The following is a 16,563-nucleotide window of genomic DNA, read 5'->3' on the forward strand; positions in this document are numbered from 1 at the left end:
GAGTGCAGAGTGCATAGGGAGTGGAGTGGAGAGTGGAGAGTGCATAGGGAGTGGAGAGTGCATAGGGAGTGGAGAGTGCATAGGGAGTGGAGAGTGGAGAGTGCAGAGTGCATAGGGAGTGGAGAGTGCATAGGGAGTGGAGAGTGCATAGGGAGTGGAGAGTGGAGAGTGCATAGGGAGTGGAGAGTGCATATGGAGTGGAGAGTGCATAGGGAGTGGAGTGCATAGGGAGGGGAGAGTGCATAGGGAGTGGAGAGTGCATAGGGAGTGGAGAGTGCATGGGGAGTGCAGCTCGAGGGAGTGGAGAGTGCATAGGGAGTGGAGAGTGGAGAGTGCATAGGGAGTGGAGAGTGCATAGGGAGTGCAGAGTGGGGAGTGGAGAGTGCATAGGGAGTGGGAGTGCATAGGGAGTGCAGAGTGGAGAGTGCATAGGGAGTGCAGAGTGGAGAGTGCATAGGGAGTGGAGAGTGCATAGGGAGTGGAGAGTGCATAGGGAGTGGAGAGTGCATAGGGAGTGGAGAGTGCATAGGGAGTGGAGAGTGCATAGGGTGTGCAGCTCGAGGGAGTGGAGAGTGCATAGGGAGTGGAGAGTGGAGAGTGCATAGGGAGTGGAGAGTGCATAGGGAGTGCAGAGTGGGGAGTGGAGAGTGCATAGGGAGTGGAGAGTGCATAGTGCATAGGGAGTGGAGAGTGCATAGGGAGTGGAGAGTGCATAGTGCATAGGGAGTGGAGAGTGCATAGGGAGTGGAGAGTGCATAGGGAGTGCAGAGTGCATAGGGAGTGCAGAGTGCATAGAGAGTGGAGAGTGCATAGGGAGTGGAGAGTGGAGAGTGCATAGGGAGTGGAGAGTGGAGAGTGCATAGGGAGTGCAGAGTGCATAGAGAGTGAAGAGTGGAGAGTACATAGGGAGTGCAGAGTGCATAGAGAGTGCAGAGTGGAGAGTGCATAGGGAGTGCAGAGTGCATAGAGAGTGCAGAGTGCATAGAGAGTGCAGAGTGGAGAGTGCATAGGGAGTGCAGAGTGCATAGAGAGTGCAGAGTGGAGAGTGCATAGGGAGTGCAGAGTGCATGGAGAGTGCATAGGGAGTGGAGAGTGGAGAGTGCATAGGGAGTGGAGAGTGCATAGGGAGTGGAGAGTGCATAGGGAGTGGAGAGTGCATAGGGAGTGGAGAGTGCATAGAGAGTGGAGAGTGCATAGGGAGTGCAGAGTGCATAGAGAGTGAAGAGTGGAGAGTACATAGGGAGTGAAGAGTGGAGAGTACATAGGGAGTGAAGAGTGGAGAGTACATAGGGAGTGCAGAGTGCATAGAGAGTGCAGAGTGGAGAGTGCATAGGGAGTGCAGAGTGCATAGGGAGTGCAGAGTGCATAGAGAGTGGAAAGTGCATAGGGAGTGGAGAGTGCATAGGGAGTGGAGAGTGGAGAGTGCATAGGGAGTGCAGAGTGCATAGAGAGTGAAGAGTGGAGAGTACATAGGGAGTGCAGAGTGCATAGAGAGTGCAGAGTGGAGAGTGTATAGGGAGTGCAGAGTGCATGGAGAGTGCAGAGTGGAGATTGCATAGGGAGTGGAGAGTGCAGAGTGCATAGGGAGTGGAGAGTGCATAGGGAGTGGAGAGTGCAGAGTGCATAGGGAGTGGAGAGTGCATAGGGAGTGGAGAGTGCAGAGTGCATAGGGAGTGGAGAGTGCAGAGTGCATAGGGAGTGGAGAGTGCATAGGGAGTGGAGAGTGCATAGGGAGTGGAGAGTGCATAGGGAGTGGAGAGTGCATAGGGAGTGGAGAGTGCATAGGGACTGCAGAGTGCATAGGGAGTGCAGAGTGGGGAGTGGAGAGTGCATAGGGAGTGGAGAGTGCAGAGTGCATAGGGAGTGGAGAGTGCAGAGTGCATAGGGAGTGGAGAGTGCAGAGTGCATAGGGAGTGCAGAGTGCATAGGGAGTGCAGAGTGCATAGGGAGTGGAGAGTGCAGAGTGCATAGGGAGTGGAGAGTGCATAGGGAGTGGAGAGTGCATAGGGAGTGGAGAGTGCATAGGGAGTGGAGAGTGCATAGGGAGTGGAGAGTGGAGAGTGCATAGGGAGTGGAGAGTGGAGAGTGCATAGGGAGTGGAGAGTGGAGAGTGCATAGGGAGTGGAGAGTGCATAGGGAGTGGAGAGTGCATAGGGAGTGGAGAGTGCATAGGGAGTGGAGAGTGGAGAGTGCATAGGGAGTGGAGAGTGCAGAGTGCATAGGGAGTGGAGAGTGCAGAGTGCATAGGGAGTGGAGAGTGCAGAGTGCATAGGGAGTGGAGAGTGCATAGGGAGTGGAGAGTGCATAGGGAGTGGAGAGTGCATAGGGAGTGGAGAGTGCATAGGGAGTTGAGAGTGCATAGGGAGTTGAGAGTGCATAGGGAGTGGAGAGTGCATAGGGAGTGCAGAGTGGAGAGTGCATAGGGAGTGGAGAGTGGATAGGGAGTGGAGAGTGGATAGGGAGTGGAGAGTGCATAGGGAGTGGAGAGTGCATAGGGAGTGGAGAGTGCATAGGGAGTGCATAGGGAGTGGAGAGTGCATAGGGAGTGGAGAGTGGATAGGGAGTGGAGAGTGGATAGGGAGTGCAGAGTGCATAGGGAGTGGAGAGTGCAGAGTGCATAGGGAGTGGAGAGTGCAGAGTGCATAGGGAGTGGAGAGTGCAGAGTGCATAGGGAGTGGAGAGTGCATAGGGAGTGGAGAGTGCATAGGGAGTGGAGAGTGCATAGGGAATTGAGAGTGCATAGGGAGTGGAGAGTGGAGAGTGCATAGGGAGTGGAGAGTGGATAGGGAGTGGAGAGTGGATAGGGAGTGGAGAGTGGATAGGGAGTGGAGAGTGCATAGGGAGTGGAGAGTGCATAGGGAGTGGAGAGTGCATAGGGAGTGGAGTGCATAGGGAGTGGAGAGTGCATAGGGAGTGGAGAGTGCATAGGGAGTGGAGAGTGCATAGGGAGTGGAGAGTGCATAGGGAGTGGAGGGTGCATAGGGAGTGGAGAGTGCATAGGGAGTGGAGAGTGCATGGGGAGTGCAGCTCGAGGGAGTGGAGAGTGCATAGGGAGTGGAGAGTGCATAGGGAGTGGAGAGTGGAGAGTGCATTGGGAGTGGAGAGTGGAGAGTGCATTGGGAGTGGAGAGTGCATAGGGAGTGGAGAGTGCATAGGGAGTGGAGAGTGCATAGGGAGTGCAGAGTGGAGAGTGCATAGGGAGTGCAGAGTGGATAGGGAGTGGAGAGTGGAGAGTGGAGAGTGCGTAGGGAGTGCAGAGTGGAGAGTGCGTAGGGAGTGGAGAGTGGAGAGTGCGTAGGGAGTGGAGAGTGGAGAGTGCGTAGGGAGTGGAGAGTGCATAGGGAGTGGATAGTGCATACGGAGTGGAGAGTGGAGAGTGCATAGGGAGTGGAGAGTGCATAGGGAATGGAGAGTGCATCCCCTCTACTTCTCTTCTATGGACACTTGTACTTCTTCTACTTCTCCACCAGCACAGTGTGTGTTTCCACTCGCCCGTGGCACTGGAGACTGAAGCACATCCTTCTTAGGGTGAAAACCGTCTTGCTGGTCATTATGGACACTCTTTCCAGTTCTGTACTTTTATGTGATCACACTATGCATTATGGGGGGTGTAGTGTTGCTTTGATTCCATTAGAACACAGCTGAAAACAATGATTTGTAGATAAAAACTCTAGTCCCACTAAATCTTGGAAGTGCTTATTCACACACACACATGCATCCACGCACATATGCAAACACACTCTCTCTCCCTCAACAGGTGCACTACCTCCTCACAAGCACGGACACATGTTTGTAAAACAGGTTCTTTAACCCACCATGCCATCCCATAATGCAGTTTGGTTGGCTAGCACACCGTGGCTGACTGAAGATGCGCACTAGGATGGCGCCGGTACTTGACAGCCAGGCACAGAGAGGCGCGTGATTGACAATGGGCGACAAGACGAGCGTGACTGAGAGCAGACGCCAACTGAAATGTCCAACCCTTAAAAAGGAAAGATTTAATGACGGTATTTTTTGTGGAACTGGTGGCGAGCTTCCTGTTTCAAGATGAGTGAGTGGACCATGTCCAAAAAGACTGACACTCCAGTAGGGTAGTGTAGTGCTTTCAGCAAGCGTTGCCTTAATGTGCCACCCCAGCACGATTTAACCCCCTCAGCTGTCAATTGGGCATCTGTCACGTGACACGTGCAGACCAGACTCTGAATTTCTTCAGTGAAATCCAGTAGGGTACAATAGGTCTTACATTTGCAAGAGATTAAGCTGTTGGCAATGTAAATGACAATGCCATTTATTTATCTGTTTTCAAAACCAACACATAAATAAAAATATTGTCATTTACAATGCCAATAGCTCTAACTTTGGCAAAGGCGAAACCGTTGCATTGTAAATGCTTGTTTAAACTATCAGGACCGGGACCTAATTCTCAGAGAAATGAGACATACCGGAGATATCCAAATTGTGAATACCAAAATAATGGTGTTCCAGACTACTCGAGAGAGGTGCAAAAGCAACGCAAGACATTTGACTCAGTGAAAAAAAAGCTGCGGAATCTACAGATACAATATATGTTACTCTTTCCGGGCAAACAAAAAGTAATGTACTAGTTCAAAACGTTCTTCTTTCACACCCCAGAAGAGGCATGGCAATGGATAGAGGAACACCCCCCAAAAAAGAGCAACCGGGGATCAAGCTGAATCCTACAGAAGGGGTCCCCCTGCAGATAACAGACTTAAACTGCAGAAGCTAAAACTGAAACTCAACGCAGGCTGCTCAGGAGACTTTGGAAGGGCTATACCATATCGAGGTAGGAAAACTATCAATACAGTATCACAGGCGTCAAACTCCAAAGACACTCGCCCGCAAGACCAGTCAAGAAGGAGGACTTGCAAAACAGGGACAGCACAGAAGCACACCCCGGAGCATACAGAACGGGAAATCTCCTCAGATCCGGACAGTGATCATCCATTGCTACAGGACATTACCCTCCTTGAGGAACCGAACTCTGATGGAATGTTGCAGGAACCAGCATTAGTGACTTGACAAAGTGGGAATGAAGAATGACGTCCAACAATGGGCTGTCTGGAGGCAGAAGGGACAGTAAGCTGGCGAGGAGCCCTTCTCCTCACCCCCTGTTTGTGTGCATTTGTTGCTTTCTCTTTCTTTGTTAGTATATAGTTTAGTTGTATTCATTTGTGCTCCAAAGATACACAACTCAAACGCTTCACGGGCACATTAGCATTGGCTGATTTGTGGTGTAGACAGCCTCTGCATACCAAGGCATACACTTTTCCAGAATAGATTATGACTTCGCTCCGGCTGGGGAAGTATTAGAGAATCAGAAAGCAGAGAATCTGGCTAGAGGCCTCTCAGATCACTCGCCTCTCTAGCTCACAGTGGGTAAAAACAGAAAGCAAACTAACAATGGCCGAAAACTCAATGCCTGAGAACTTAAGGACCCCAAAGTCGCCCAGGAAATTATAACAGACATAGAGATTTTTTTAAAGAAAATGTAGGCTCCGTAGGATTTGCTACAATACTCTGGGAGGCCTACAAAACAGTCCTCAGAAACAGAGCCCAAACCTTAATAGCGCATAAAAATATAGAGAAACAGATCAGTGACCCGAAATTGAATCAAAACTCCTCCTACTAGAAAAACAAGCCCTAGCCAGTGAAGATCCTTCGCTACTGCGGAAGTTATAAGTTTTCTGCCGGGAATATTTGGCCCTTGCCCAGAGAGATGCGCAAAATGCGATTCAAGCCATGTACCGGCGCCTATAGGATGCCGGGGATAAGGTGGGTAAGGTGCTTGCATAGCTCAGCAAGAAAGAGCTAGAAGCAAGATGGGTTATTCAGTTAGAGTCCAAAGATGGTCAAACCTGCACCACACCCACTGAGATAGCGACTGCTTTCGCTCATTACTACGAAGCCTTTAATGCTATCTTGCTATGAGAGCAGTTTATCTACAAAACAGACAACACTTGTCTCTTTTCAGTGTATCAGCTATTAAAGCTTTTATGGAAGGACTCAAAAGAATCATACCTCCTAGAGTTCCACCCTCTCCAGTTTGGAACCTTAATATTTTCCATACCAGAACATATTTGAACTGTTGCACAAATGCGAACTAAAATTCCTCACCTGGAAAGTAGCTTTCCTTGTAGCCATCACATTTCTTAGGAGCATTGGTGAGCTCCAGGCTTTAACCATAAAAGAACCATTTTTGCAAATTCATCGCAACAAAGTGGTTCTTAGGACTAATCCAAAATCTTTACCTAAAGTTGTTTCTGCCTTTCACCTCAATCAGTCGATTGAACTACCAGTTTTTTTCCCTCAACCAGACTCAGTGGCAGAACGTGCTCTTCAAACACTAGACATCAAAAAAGCAATACTTTACTACATTGAAAGAACTAAAGGGCATATTAACAAGGCGGCGATAAATACATTATCGCCGCTTTAGCGTCCGTTTTCGGACGCTAAGCGACGATAATTTTATCGCCGTATCAACAAGGCCACTTAGCGTTGGTTTTCAACGCTTAGCGGCCGGATTTTTTATCGCCTAGCCTCTCATCTCTAATGAGATGCAAGGTAGGCGTGTGGTAGGCGTGTCTGGGAATACTTCAGGGAAATCTATCGCTAACGGGGCTTTGCGATATTAACAACGAGGCCACGTTAGCGTTACGATTTATATCGCTAACAGGGGCTTAAGTCAGGAATTTAACGTCTGCTAAATTCCTGATTTAGGCATACCTGTAATGGGGGGGGATTATGTGGCTAAGACCACAGGCCCTATCAACAAGGTTATCGCCATTTTCAATGGAATATCACTAGAAAAACAGCGATATTCCATTGAAAACAGCGATAATCCCCGTTATCGCTGGGATTTTCATCTCCATGGCGTTAAGCGTTGTTAATACAACGCTAACATAGAGATTATCGCCAGCGATAGATTTCCTCACGCTAAAAGCAGTCAGCGATAATTATCGCTGCCGCTTGTTAATATGCCCCTTAGTCTTTCCGGAAAACAAACCAAATTTTTGTTGCTTTTTCACAACCACATAAAGGGAATCCCATTTCAAAAACTGGTATTGCACGATGGATAGTTAAATACATCCAAATATGCTACATTAAAGCAAAACGTACATTAACCGTTCCCTCTAGAGTGCACTCCACATGCAAACCAGGGGCTTCTATGGCATTCTTAGGGAACATACCCTTAGATTACATCTGCACAGCTGCAACTTGGTCTACAACTCACACCTTCACAAAACACTATTGTGTAGATGTGCATGCAAAACAACAAGCTAGTGTGGGCCAGGCTGTATTAAGAACACTTTTTCAAATTACTGCAACAGATACAGTTTAGCCACCGCAACAAACAGAACTGCAGTATAGTCTATGCAAAGTATATAATCTACAGCTCACATGCCTCAAACGGAAAATGCTACTTACCAGTATGCATCTGTTTTTGGCATATAGAGCTGTAGATTCATATACGCCCACCCGCCTCCCTGGGTACCTTTATCTGTTGCAGTGTTATCTTACTTAGATACATCACAAATGGACATTTCTTTCTATTTGCAAAACAATCTGGAGATGGAGTCGATGCCTATGCGCGCTATTATTGTAAGGAGGAGTCACCTACCTCGTGACTACAAAGACTTCTTCGAAGAAAATCAAAGTGCAAGCATCCGAGCCCAACACTAGATGGCGATCTATGCAAAGTATACAATCTACAGCTCATATGCCTCGAACAAGTGAAGCCCAAACATTAGAAGAGGAGTTCACACTCACAGAGATTAGGGAAGCCATCAGTTCCCTGAAGCCTGGGTAACCCCCAGGCCCCAACTGACTACCATCAGAGCTTTACAAACAGAATGCAGACCTACTAAGCCCCCACCTCCTGAAATTATTTTTAGAAACGCAAAAAGTGGGCATTCTCCTGCAGGACCTCCGGACAGCCACAATAGTGGTAATACACAAAAAAGGGAAACTGCCAGAGAGGTGCAGTTCCCATCGACCTATCCCACTCTTATATATGGAGACAAGGATCTTAGTCTGCATACTAACTAGTAGGCTCACAACAGTAATCCCAAACCTCATTCATTGAGACCAATCTGGTTTCATGCCTAAAAGGTCAACTACGTTAAACCTGCAACAACTCCATAATTGGCTTAAAATTGCGAGTACCAGGTCAGATCCACATTTAAAACTGTTGTTAGATGCAGAAAAAGCATTTGACACAGTCCATTGGCCCTTTCTCATGCTGGTCCAAGAGAAATGTGGATTTGGCCCCAAATTTAGACACTGGATAACTATCCTTTATGAAAAACCATTGGACCCGTGTGAGGGTCAAAGGAACAATCTCTAGAGAGTCTACAATAGAACGTGGTAAAAGACAGGGGTGTCCCCTCTCCCCACTACTCTTTGCCCTAGTCCTAGAGCCTCTTGTGTGTATATTCAGGGCACACCAGGAGATGTCTGGCTTTCAAGGAGATGAGAACGGGGCCACAGATGAACGCATATCACTCTATGCGGAAGATATCCTTCTCTATGTTACAAACCCTAGGGTCAGTCTCCCAAATGTCCTGGGCGCTTTCGAATGGTACGGGAAGCACGCAGGATATACAATTAACTGGGAGAAGTCCTGCATATACCCAGCAACCCAGGGCTTCAAACCGCAGGAGAACAAGGGACAGCTCAAAATAGAAAAAGATGGGATAAAATACTTAAGTGTATATGTCTCAGTGAATAGACCAGAAGCTCTTAATAAAAACTTGTATCGAGTCATCGCAGAAGTTAATGCTGCCATAGAAAGGTGGAAAACATTGCCCCTGATACTCCTAGGGAAGGCTGCACAATACAAAATGATATCACTACCTAAATTCACATATATACTTCAGAACACATACTACGCATTCCCAGAAGATGTCTTTGTTAGGACGGATGAGGTGCTCTGGACATTTCTTTGGCATGGTGGGACCCCCAGAGTGGTGCTTGCCACTCTGCAACAAAACCAATACAACAGGGGTATGTCACTCCCAGATATCAGGGCATACTATAAGGCGACCCATTTATTTGTTATTAATGACTGGGAACACATGCCAGGGGACCATCCTACGTATGCACTAGAGTGTACACAATTCGAGACATGCCCCCACACTCCCAACCTCTACGGTGGGAAGGGAGCCAAGAATTTATTAGAAGCCACACACGTAGCGATAAACGTGTGGAATAAAGCAGAAAGGCAGATGAAATGGAGTGATCAAGTCACAAGAGAGACCCCACTCTGTGTGGGGGAGACTCAGAGAATTTGCAAAATTAAAGGGCTTTAAGAAATGGGATTTGTTGGGCATCTCTAATATCAAGGATATAGTAAATCATAAAGAACTGCTACCTTTTCACATCTCCAAAAGGAATATGAAATACATCAGAAGCAATAGTACAAATACAGACAGTTGGCTCACGCATGGAGGACACAGAAAATAGATACGGAGACCCTCGCTGAATATGCCCACCTAGAGGGAAGACTCCTCATGGAGTAAATTAACGAGAAAGCAGTCTCTTGGATGTATCGAACTGTGATCAATAGTAAGCCAGACACACTCACGAAGCTATAGGCAAGGTGGGAACTAGAACTGGGAGCCATGGACAACTTTGACTAGGAGACCGCATTGATTCACCCACGAGAAGTAGCGATTAAGTCGCGACTCCGCCTCATTCAGTTTAAGATATTGCATAGGATGTATTATGACAGATCTCGTCTACACAAAATGGGAAGGGCTGACACTCCTAACTGCCTCAAATGTACCCACGATACAGGCACATACATTCATGCGATCTGGGAATGTCAAGAGATACAGGGATATTGTGGAACCATAACGGCAGAGCTAGAAGAGATATTAGGAAATAAGATACCTATGGACCCCAAATTTGTGCTGTTAGGTATATCCACGGATGTTGATCTATCCGCGAAAAAATTAATATAGGCCAACCTGGACCTAGTGGTTGCCAAGCGAGATCTGGCACGCAAGTGGGGAACGGCGCAGCTACCCACATTGTGTGAGTGTAAAAAGGGACTAGACTTATGCATGTCAGGGGAAAAAAACACATACATAGCCAGAGGATGTCCAAAGAAGTTTAAGAAAATCTGGAACCTATGGATTCAATATTATGGCCTTCTGGGGGAGGGTTCGCCAGAAAAGTCCCAACTCGAATAGAAAGGAAGTGCAGGAGAGTAAAAGGGTGAGACTGAGAGACTGGGTATTTGAGAAATATGCAACACTAATATATGTATCGATGTTACACGTCTTTCTGCATCTGGATGTTTATGTTGCAATGCTCTTGAATTAACTGCCTGTAAATGTATGCAGTACCTGTATTGAAAGAAAAACAAACAAAAAAATATTTATATATATTTTTTTAAATAGTGGATTACAAAACGTGCTGGCACAGCAAGTCAACGTTTGTGCCTGTAATTATTAAGAGAGAAGGATAGAAAACAGTATGAAGGAACTATTCATTTAACGTTAATGGCTCTATCCATGGCTTTTGATTGTGTAAACAGTAATGAGCTTTAGAGCATCATAAATGCTGCGTGTATAGAAGATGGACTTGTGGATATCCTAAAGCATATGTTTGCTCAACAATAAGTCACAGTGACAAATAGTGTCAATGAAGAATGTCCTGAACATTTTATCTTTGATGCCGAAGTATGACAGGGTTGCGCCTGGCTCATCTCTTGTTTTCTTTATGCTCGAGGAACGTCTTCCTAATGAGGACCAGGACTCAACTAGACTTACCAAAGGAATTTTTAGATTTCTGACAGCAGAAACCCCAGTTTAACTCCATTTTCTGTCTGGAAGCCCACTAATTATGTCACCCTAGTCTGGCAGCTCCAAATCTGATTTCGAGATAAGACATTAAACACAACTTATTTCGGTTTTGTTCTCTTGCTACCTGCCCCACCTGTTCAATGGTGTTAGAAAGATCCTATAATGTAACACTAAAAGTGAAAAACCTGGCAAGAATCCCTTTTACAGTGGAATGTTACATATGTTGGAACATATACTATAACATAACACATGTATTTTGTAAACGCACACCTTCATCCCTTCTGGCATCTTGACGGTGAATAATAGGTGTTTAGTGACAAGTATCTCTTTTACACTGGAATGTTCCATGTGCTGAGACATACTTTAATGCATGTAGTAGAATAACAGGTTATTGGGAATATTTGGGAAATTTCACTGAAAACCTTTTGTTTTAATATGCCACATTACAAAACATATAAAAGTACCTGCATTTGAAGTTTTTTTACTAAAAGAAAAAGGGTGCTCTTTACCTGAATGGCCCTAGTTTTTCGTATTCTTGTTTCAAAATGTTCCTGGAATTTTCATCTTTCTGCAAATGCTCTTTTTTGCCACAACATATTTCTTTAAAGCTGAAATGAAGTAGAACATCTTGAAACATCGGGTAACACATTAGTTCCGAAATGATAAGCATAGTATTTTACAAGAAAAATATGGTTTTCCTCCAAAGAATCTGTTATTTTGCCCTTGTGCCTTTCAATAGAGTATAACCTGCAGTTAACTGTGCTGTAGGTGTCACTATATGCCTATTCTGGCAGCCACTTAAAGCCATTAAAGGAGAAGTTTCTTTATTCTTTAAAACTGTAAACTACAAAATCATTAGAGGCAAAAATATATCCAAGTCCAGTGAAGAATAGTAAAGAATCACAAACACTCTGTTATTGAAGCACTGAGGAAAAAGCAGTTTTGCTCAATTTTGCCATCAAGGAGCTAAAGAAAATGTGTGAACTGTCTTGAGTTAACAACCACTTAGGACAAAAGCACATCTGTATCTCAACAATTTAGCAACAGAGAGTAGGAAAATATGACTGTATGTAAGTACGTACAAAAAACATTTTTATAACGTTATTGAGTAGTGAACCTGTACTGACAGTGACTATAATTCCCTAATTGTCCGTATTTTATTTCAGATAGCATTGCTATTTTCCAAAACAACCTTCCATTTAACCTCTTTCATTATTTATAAATATGCCTACTGCGCAACTTCAAGCGAGAAATTCTTTGCCTGAACTCGACTTTAAAGAAGAAAAGTGCACAAAATAGACCTAACACCCTTTCCAAAGCACGTCTTCCTCAGTACACAAATGCTAACTAAAGGTCATTATCAATATTATTTTGTTGTACCTGGTAATTTTAGATTTTCAATCAGAACTCAAAGTTCACAAACTTACGAGTGTATGGTTGAAAGAAAAATGAAAGAAGTTCATACAAACCTAAAGCCGAGGAAAAGCCATGTTATCCATAACCAGGAAAGTAAGAGGATTAATAAGGCCATTGGAAACGAGAATGCAATCCAAGTTCCAAAATTCATGACTTCACAACGGGGATAGTGCCTGAAAGAGGTGGTAAACGTCACTAAAGATGTACATGACCAAATAACACATTGTAGCCTATCAAGTTATTTAATTTTCTAAAGGTTTATTGCGTCTTTACAATTGTGCAGCATACCATTACATGTACAAAACTCCTCACAAGACATTATCAGGAAGGTACAAAGTACTCTGCAGGGTCAGGGACATCTTAGGGTTTTGGGGGGCTGTTGGCCAAACGTATTTTGGGGGCCACCTATGCGGATCAGCTTTATGATCCTGTTTCAGCTCTCCATAGGGTCCTCTTTGGCCAGATCACAAACAATCACAGACACACTGGTTCAAATTCTAAATGTGTTTATACCTAATATTCAGGGATAGTGATGTATGTTTTCAATATTGTAAGACAGTAGAAGCTTACTAATATTACTGCAAATAATCTATGTGATATCCTCCCATTTCTCATATCTGAGATCCTATTTGGATCTAAAGAAACTTTTTTTATGGATGTTGCATGAAACAAAAACACAACATTTGTCTGCAAAATGTCTGTAATAGACTTGCACACATTACCCAGAATAAAAATAAACGGAAGGAAAATCCTATTTACAGCAATCTGTTTAAGGGTTATTCATGGTCATCAGGGCAAGACTCTCTGCAGAACAGGGCTGGCTCTATCAAGGGGCTTCCTGAATGGCAGGGGGCCCTGGCCAGAGCCCACTTTACCCATGCCTTAAAATGTCTCTGTGCAAGGTCCGCAGGATTTACTTTGGCAAATCTGAAAAGGGGGTCCAGCAACTCTTCTGGAATGCCCTCTCAACCCATCCCAGTCTTTTCTGGCAAATTGGTCAAACAAGCAGCAAGTGTGACGAATTGAGAGGGGGAGTAGGACTGCAGCAAAAAGATCTACCTTAGGATCAATCTTAGGTGGAGAAAATCTTTCTATCAGCCCTAGCTTCTGTGATTCCAACAATGAGGTATTTTCTTGGAATCCCATGGCAGTCAGGGGTTACTGTTCTCAATTTCGACTATTGAGGTAGTGTGCTACCAGTGTCCTGGTCCCGAATACTAACCTATTTCATATAGCCCATGTCAAACCTGTCATCCTTCGAGGGGTGTTCTCCCTAACCTTTTGCCTTCACCCTCCTATATTTCAGAATTTGTTTTTGCTGACTTTATGACTCTGTGCACTTTACCTCTGCTAACCAGTGCTAAAGTGCTTGTGATCACTCCCTAAAACATAGTAAACTTGGCTTACACCTGATAGGAATATTACATTTACTTTTAAGTCTCTAGTAAAGTAGTATACCATATACCCAGGGTCAGTAAATTAAAAGCTTCTAGTGGGCCTGCAGCACTTATTGTGCCAACCACTTAAGTAGCCCCCTAAAACATGTTCCAGGACTTCCAATGCAGCCTGCATGCAGTTTTAAACTGCCAATTCAACTTGGCAAACTAAACCCCTTGCCAAGTGTTAGCCTTCCCATTTATTACATATAAGTCAGCCCTAACTAGGGTAGGCCCTAGGTAGTCCATAGGGCAGGGTACATTGTAATTATAAGGTTGGATACATACTTTTAAGTTTTACATGTTCTGGTAGAGAAAAGCTCACAAATTCATTTTTCAGTACTGTGAGGCCTTCGTCTCCCGTTGAATAACATTGGGTTGCATTATTACACGTAATAAATGCTAACTTTTGATTAGGAACAGGTTAAGATTTCATGTTTGGTGTCTTAGAAATTGTAAATTAAAATCATCTTTAATGGTAGAGTCGGATTTTAAGTTACAATTTTTAAGAAGTCACTTTTTGCAAGTTGTCATTTTCCAGCTCATCTATCTACCCAAAGTACTTCACCGGTCAGCCTGACTTCATGCCATCTACCACTATGTACTTCTCTATAGCAGCAAAACCTTGTTCAGTGGCTCCCCAACAATACCGGCTCCTCCTCGGACAGCGCCTGCAGCCTTGCCCCAGTGAACTTCTACTTTCTCAGAACATTTTTCTTGAAAACTATTCTAAATCCGAAGGTAAACACTGACCAATCCACTCTTTGTACCTGGCTCGTGCTCCATCGTAGTTGGCCATATTTTTTTACTTTGACCCGAGCTCGAGCGACTAAATGTTGGAGTTTGGTACCTTGATTTTTGTAGATGCTAGGTTTTACCTTAGGCTTTAAAAATTCAGAACTCATGTTCTACAGATTGGATTTTTGTCATTTTGGTGTCAAATAAGTTATTAACATTTACTCAATTTTTGGGAATTGTTATGGGATTTTTCTCGTGTTGTGCTTTCATTTTATTACTGTGTGCAGCACAAATACTTTAAACATTGCCTCTAAGTTAAGCCTGACTGCTGTTGTACCAAGCTACCAGAGGATTAAGCAAAGGTTAATTTAGTAACTTTTGTGGTTCACCCTGACAGAGATTGTGCCTGTTGCATGAGCAGATTTAAAACCCCAACCTACCCTCAAACCAATTTCTCACATTGCGGTATAATTCTCATAAAGTAGAAAGATTGAACAGCTAAAGCTTATTCAAGGAGGTGGCATGAGGTTTGACACTCACAAAATAGTTTACAAAAACAATAATAGTTAATAAGTTCAATCTCCAGTACATTCTTCACCTTGAAAAAGTAAAGGACTTTGACAGATATGAGAATAATATCTACACTTAAGATAGGAGGCACAATGGAAACCAGGCATCTCTAGCATCTTCCTGTCCAGAGATCCAACCTCAGTTGTATGCAATAGTGTGAAAAAGAAAACAGACATGCCTAAATGCTACGGGATTACATAACACCTGACCTTCATACAGTTTTCACCAATTCCTAACAGCAGATAAGTCTAACCTTATGTGACAAACACAAATCTCACTTTGTCATTATTTATCCAAACATAAGTCATTATTCAGAAGCCTTGTTTAAAAAGTAAATACATCTGGATACTAGACTACTAGGCTTTAGAAGCACAGGGGAGGGAATGTGGCATGTGTAGAATGAACAAGGGATGGAAATAAGATACATGTCATTTGAATGACCATCCATTGAAATTGATTATGTATTGGTTCCGTCAGTTTTGAATGAAGGAGTAGGCAAGAAGAAAGAGTTATATATTCTTACGGAAATGGCTATTGTTGCCAAATAAATTTCTGCATATAGTATTCGCGGTCCCACAATCTACCCCTGCCGTTATGTGTTTATCAAAATTAGGGCTAGCCTCTTGGGGGATAAAAGTAAACTGGACCCACTATTCCTGTGGCTCAGGGTCTGGGGAAATATTTTGAAGGACTGTTTTTTTATTCTTGATCATGCGCAAAACATCCCCTGGCTAAGATATATTAAGAAGGAATTTAGCAATCCTATTGACCCAAAGACCATATTCAATGTGAAGGAGGCTTTCTGGAGCAGACAGAGTAGAGTCCACCAAGTGGAATTTGATAAGCTCTCGGCTACTTTTAATAACAACTTGATCAATCTTATGTTTGGGTTTGAGTCTACATCGCCTGGTTTCGTAAGGGAAACAGGAGGATTTTTTTTAACTAGACTGTGTTTTAACGTATTGCATTTTCTAGTTGTCTTCCCTAGGAATGTAGCCTGGGGATCATCATTGTGGAGCTGCCCAAGCAATAATATTGCATAATGTACTTTATTGTGTTTTGTACCTTGAACACCTATGCCATGAAATGCTTTTTGTCCCCTATCTTCCATTTCTTAACACCAATACTCACGGGGAGGCTTTTGCGTGTTTGAAAAAACTGGAGAATATGGAGATATGTGTGGCTGTGAGAAATTTCGTCAATCGTGCCCTGACAGTAAGAAACAAGTACCCCTCCGAATAATTCCTCCCCTTTTATTTAAATTGGGATTTTTAGGTGTTCTGATCTTCGTACAGAACCCTATCTGTGTTTTAAACGGGTTTTAACAAAGTTTGATGATGCATAATAGCATAGTATGTCTTACTCATGAAGTGTATTTCCTTTATTATATGTTATGGTATGTTTTATAGAGATCCACTATTTTATGCTGTGCTTTTAGTATTTGCTACTATAGTGAATAACATGTTTTTTTTCTTGTGTGTACTTTTATGGTCCGAGGGCCAAAGTTTATTGACTGACTGGCAATTATAGCCAAAGGGGATTCCAAATGTTACTGAATCCTTGGGTGCACTAGA

At 44.0% G+C, this 16,563-nt stretch overlaps 1 protein-coding gene across 1 annotated transcript in view; it reads right to left on the reverse strand.

Moving 5' to 3' along the window:
• The window catches only part of LOC144822877 (solute carrier family 13 member 1-like), a 701,886-nt gene that overhangs the window by 217,469 nt on the left and 467,854 nt on the right, over positions 1-16,563 (reverse strand). The window contains exons 9-10 of the mRNA XM_078680852.1: positions 12,299-12,418; positions 11,339-11,437 (exon numbers count right to left, since the gene is read on the reverse strand). Of these exons, the coding sequence (XP_078536978.1) occupies positions 11,339-11,437; positions 12,299-12,418 (219 nt within the window). The remainder of the gene's footprint in view (positions 1-11,338; positions 11,438-12,298; positions 12,419-16,563) is intronic.

Source organism: Lissotriton helveticus, chromosome 3_1, assembly GCF_964261635.1.
Source record: "Lissotriton helveticus chromosome 3_1, aLisHel1.1, whole genome shotgun sequence".
Taxonomy (NCBI): domain Eukaryota; kingdom Metazoa; phylum Chordata; class Amphibia; order Caudata; family Salamandridae; genus Lissotriton; species Lissotriton helveticus.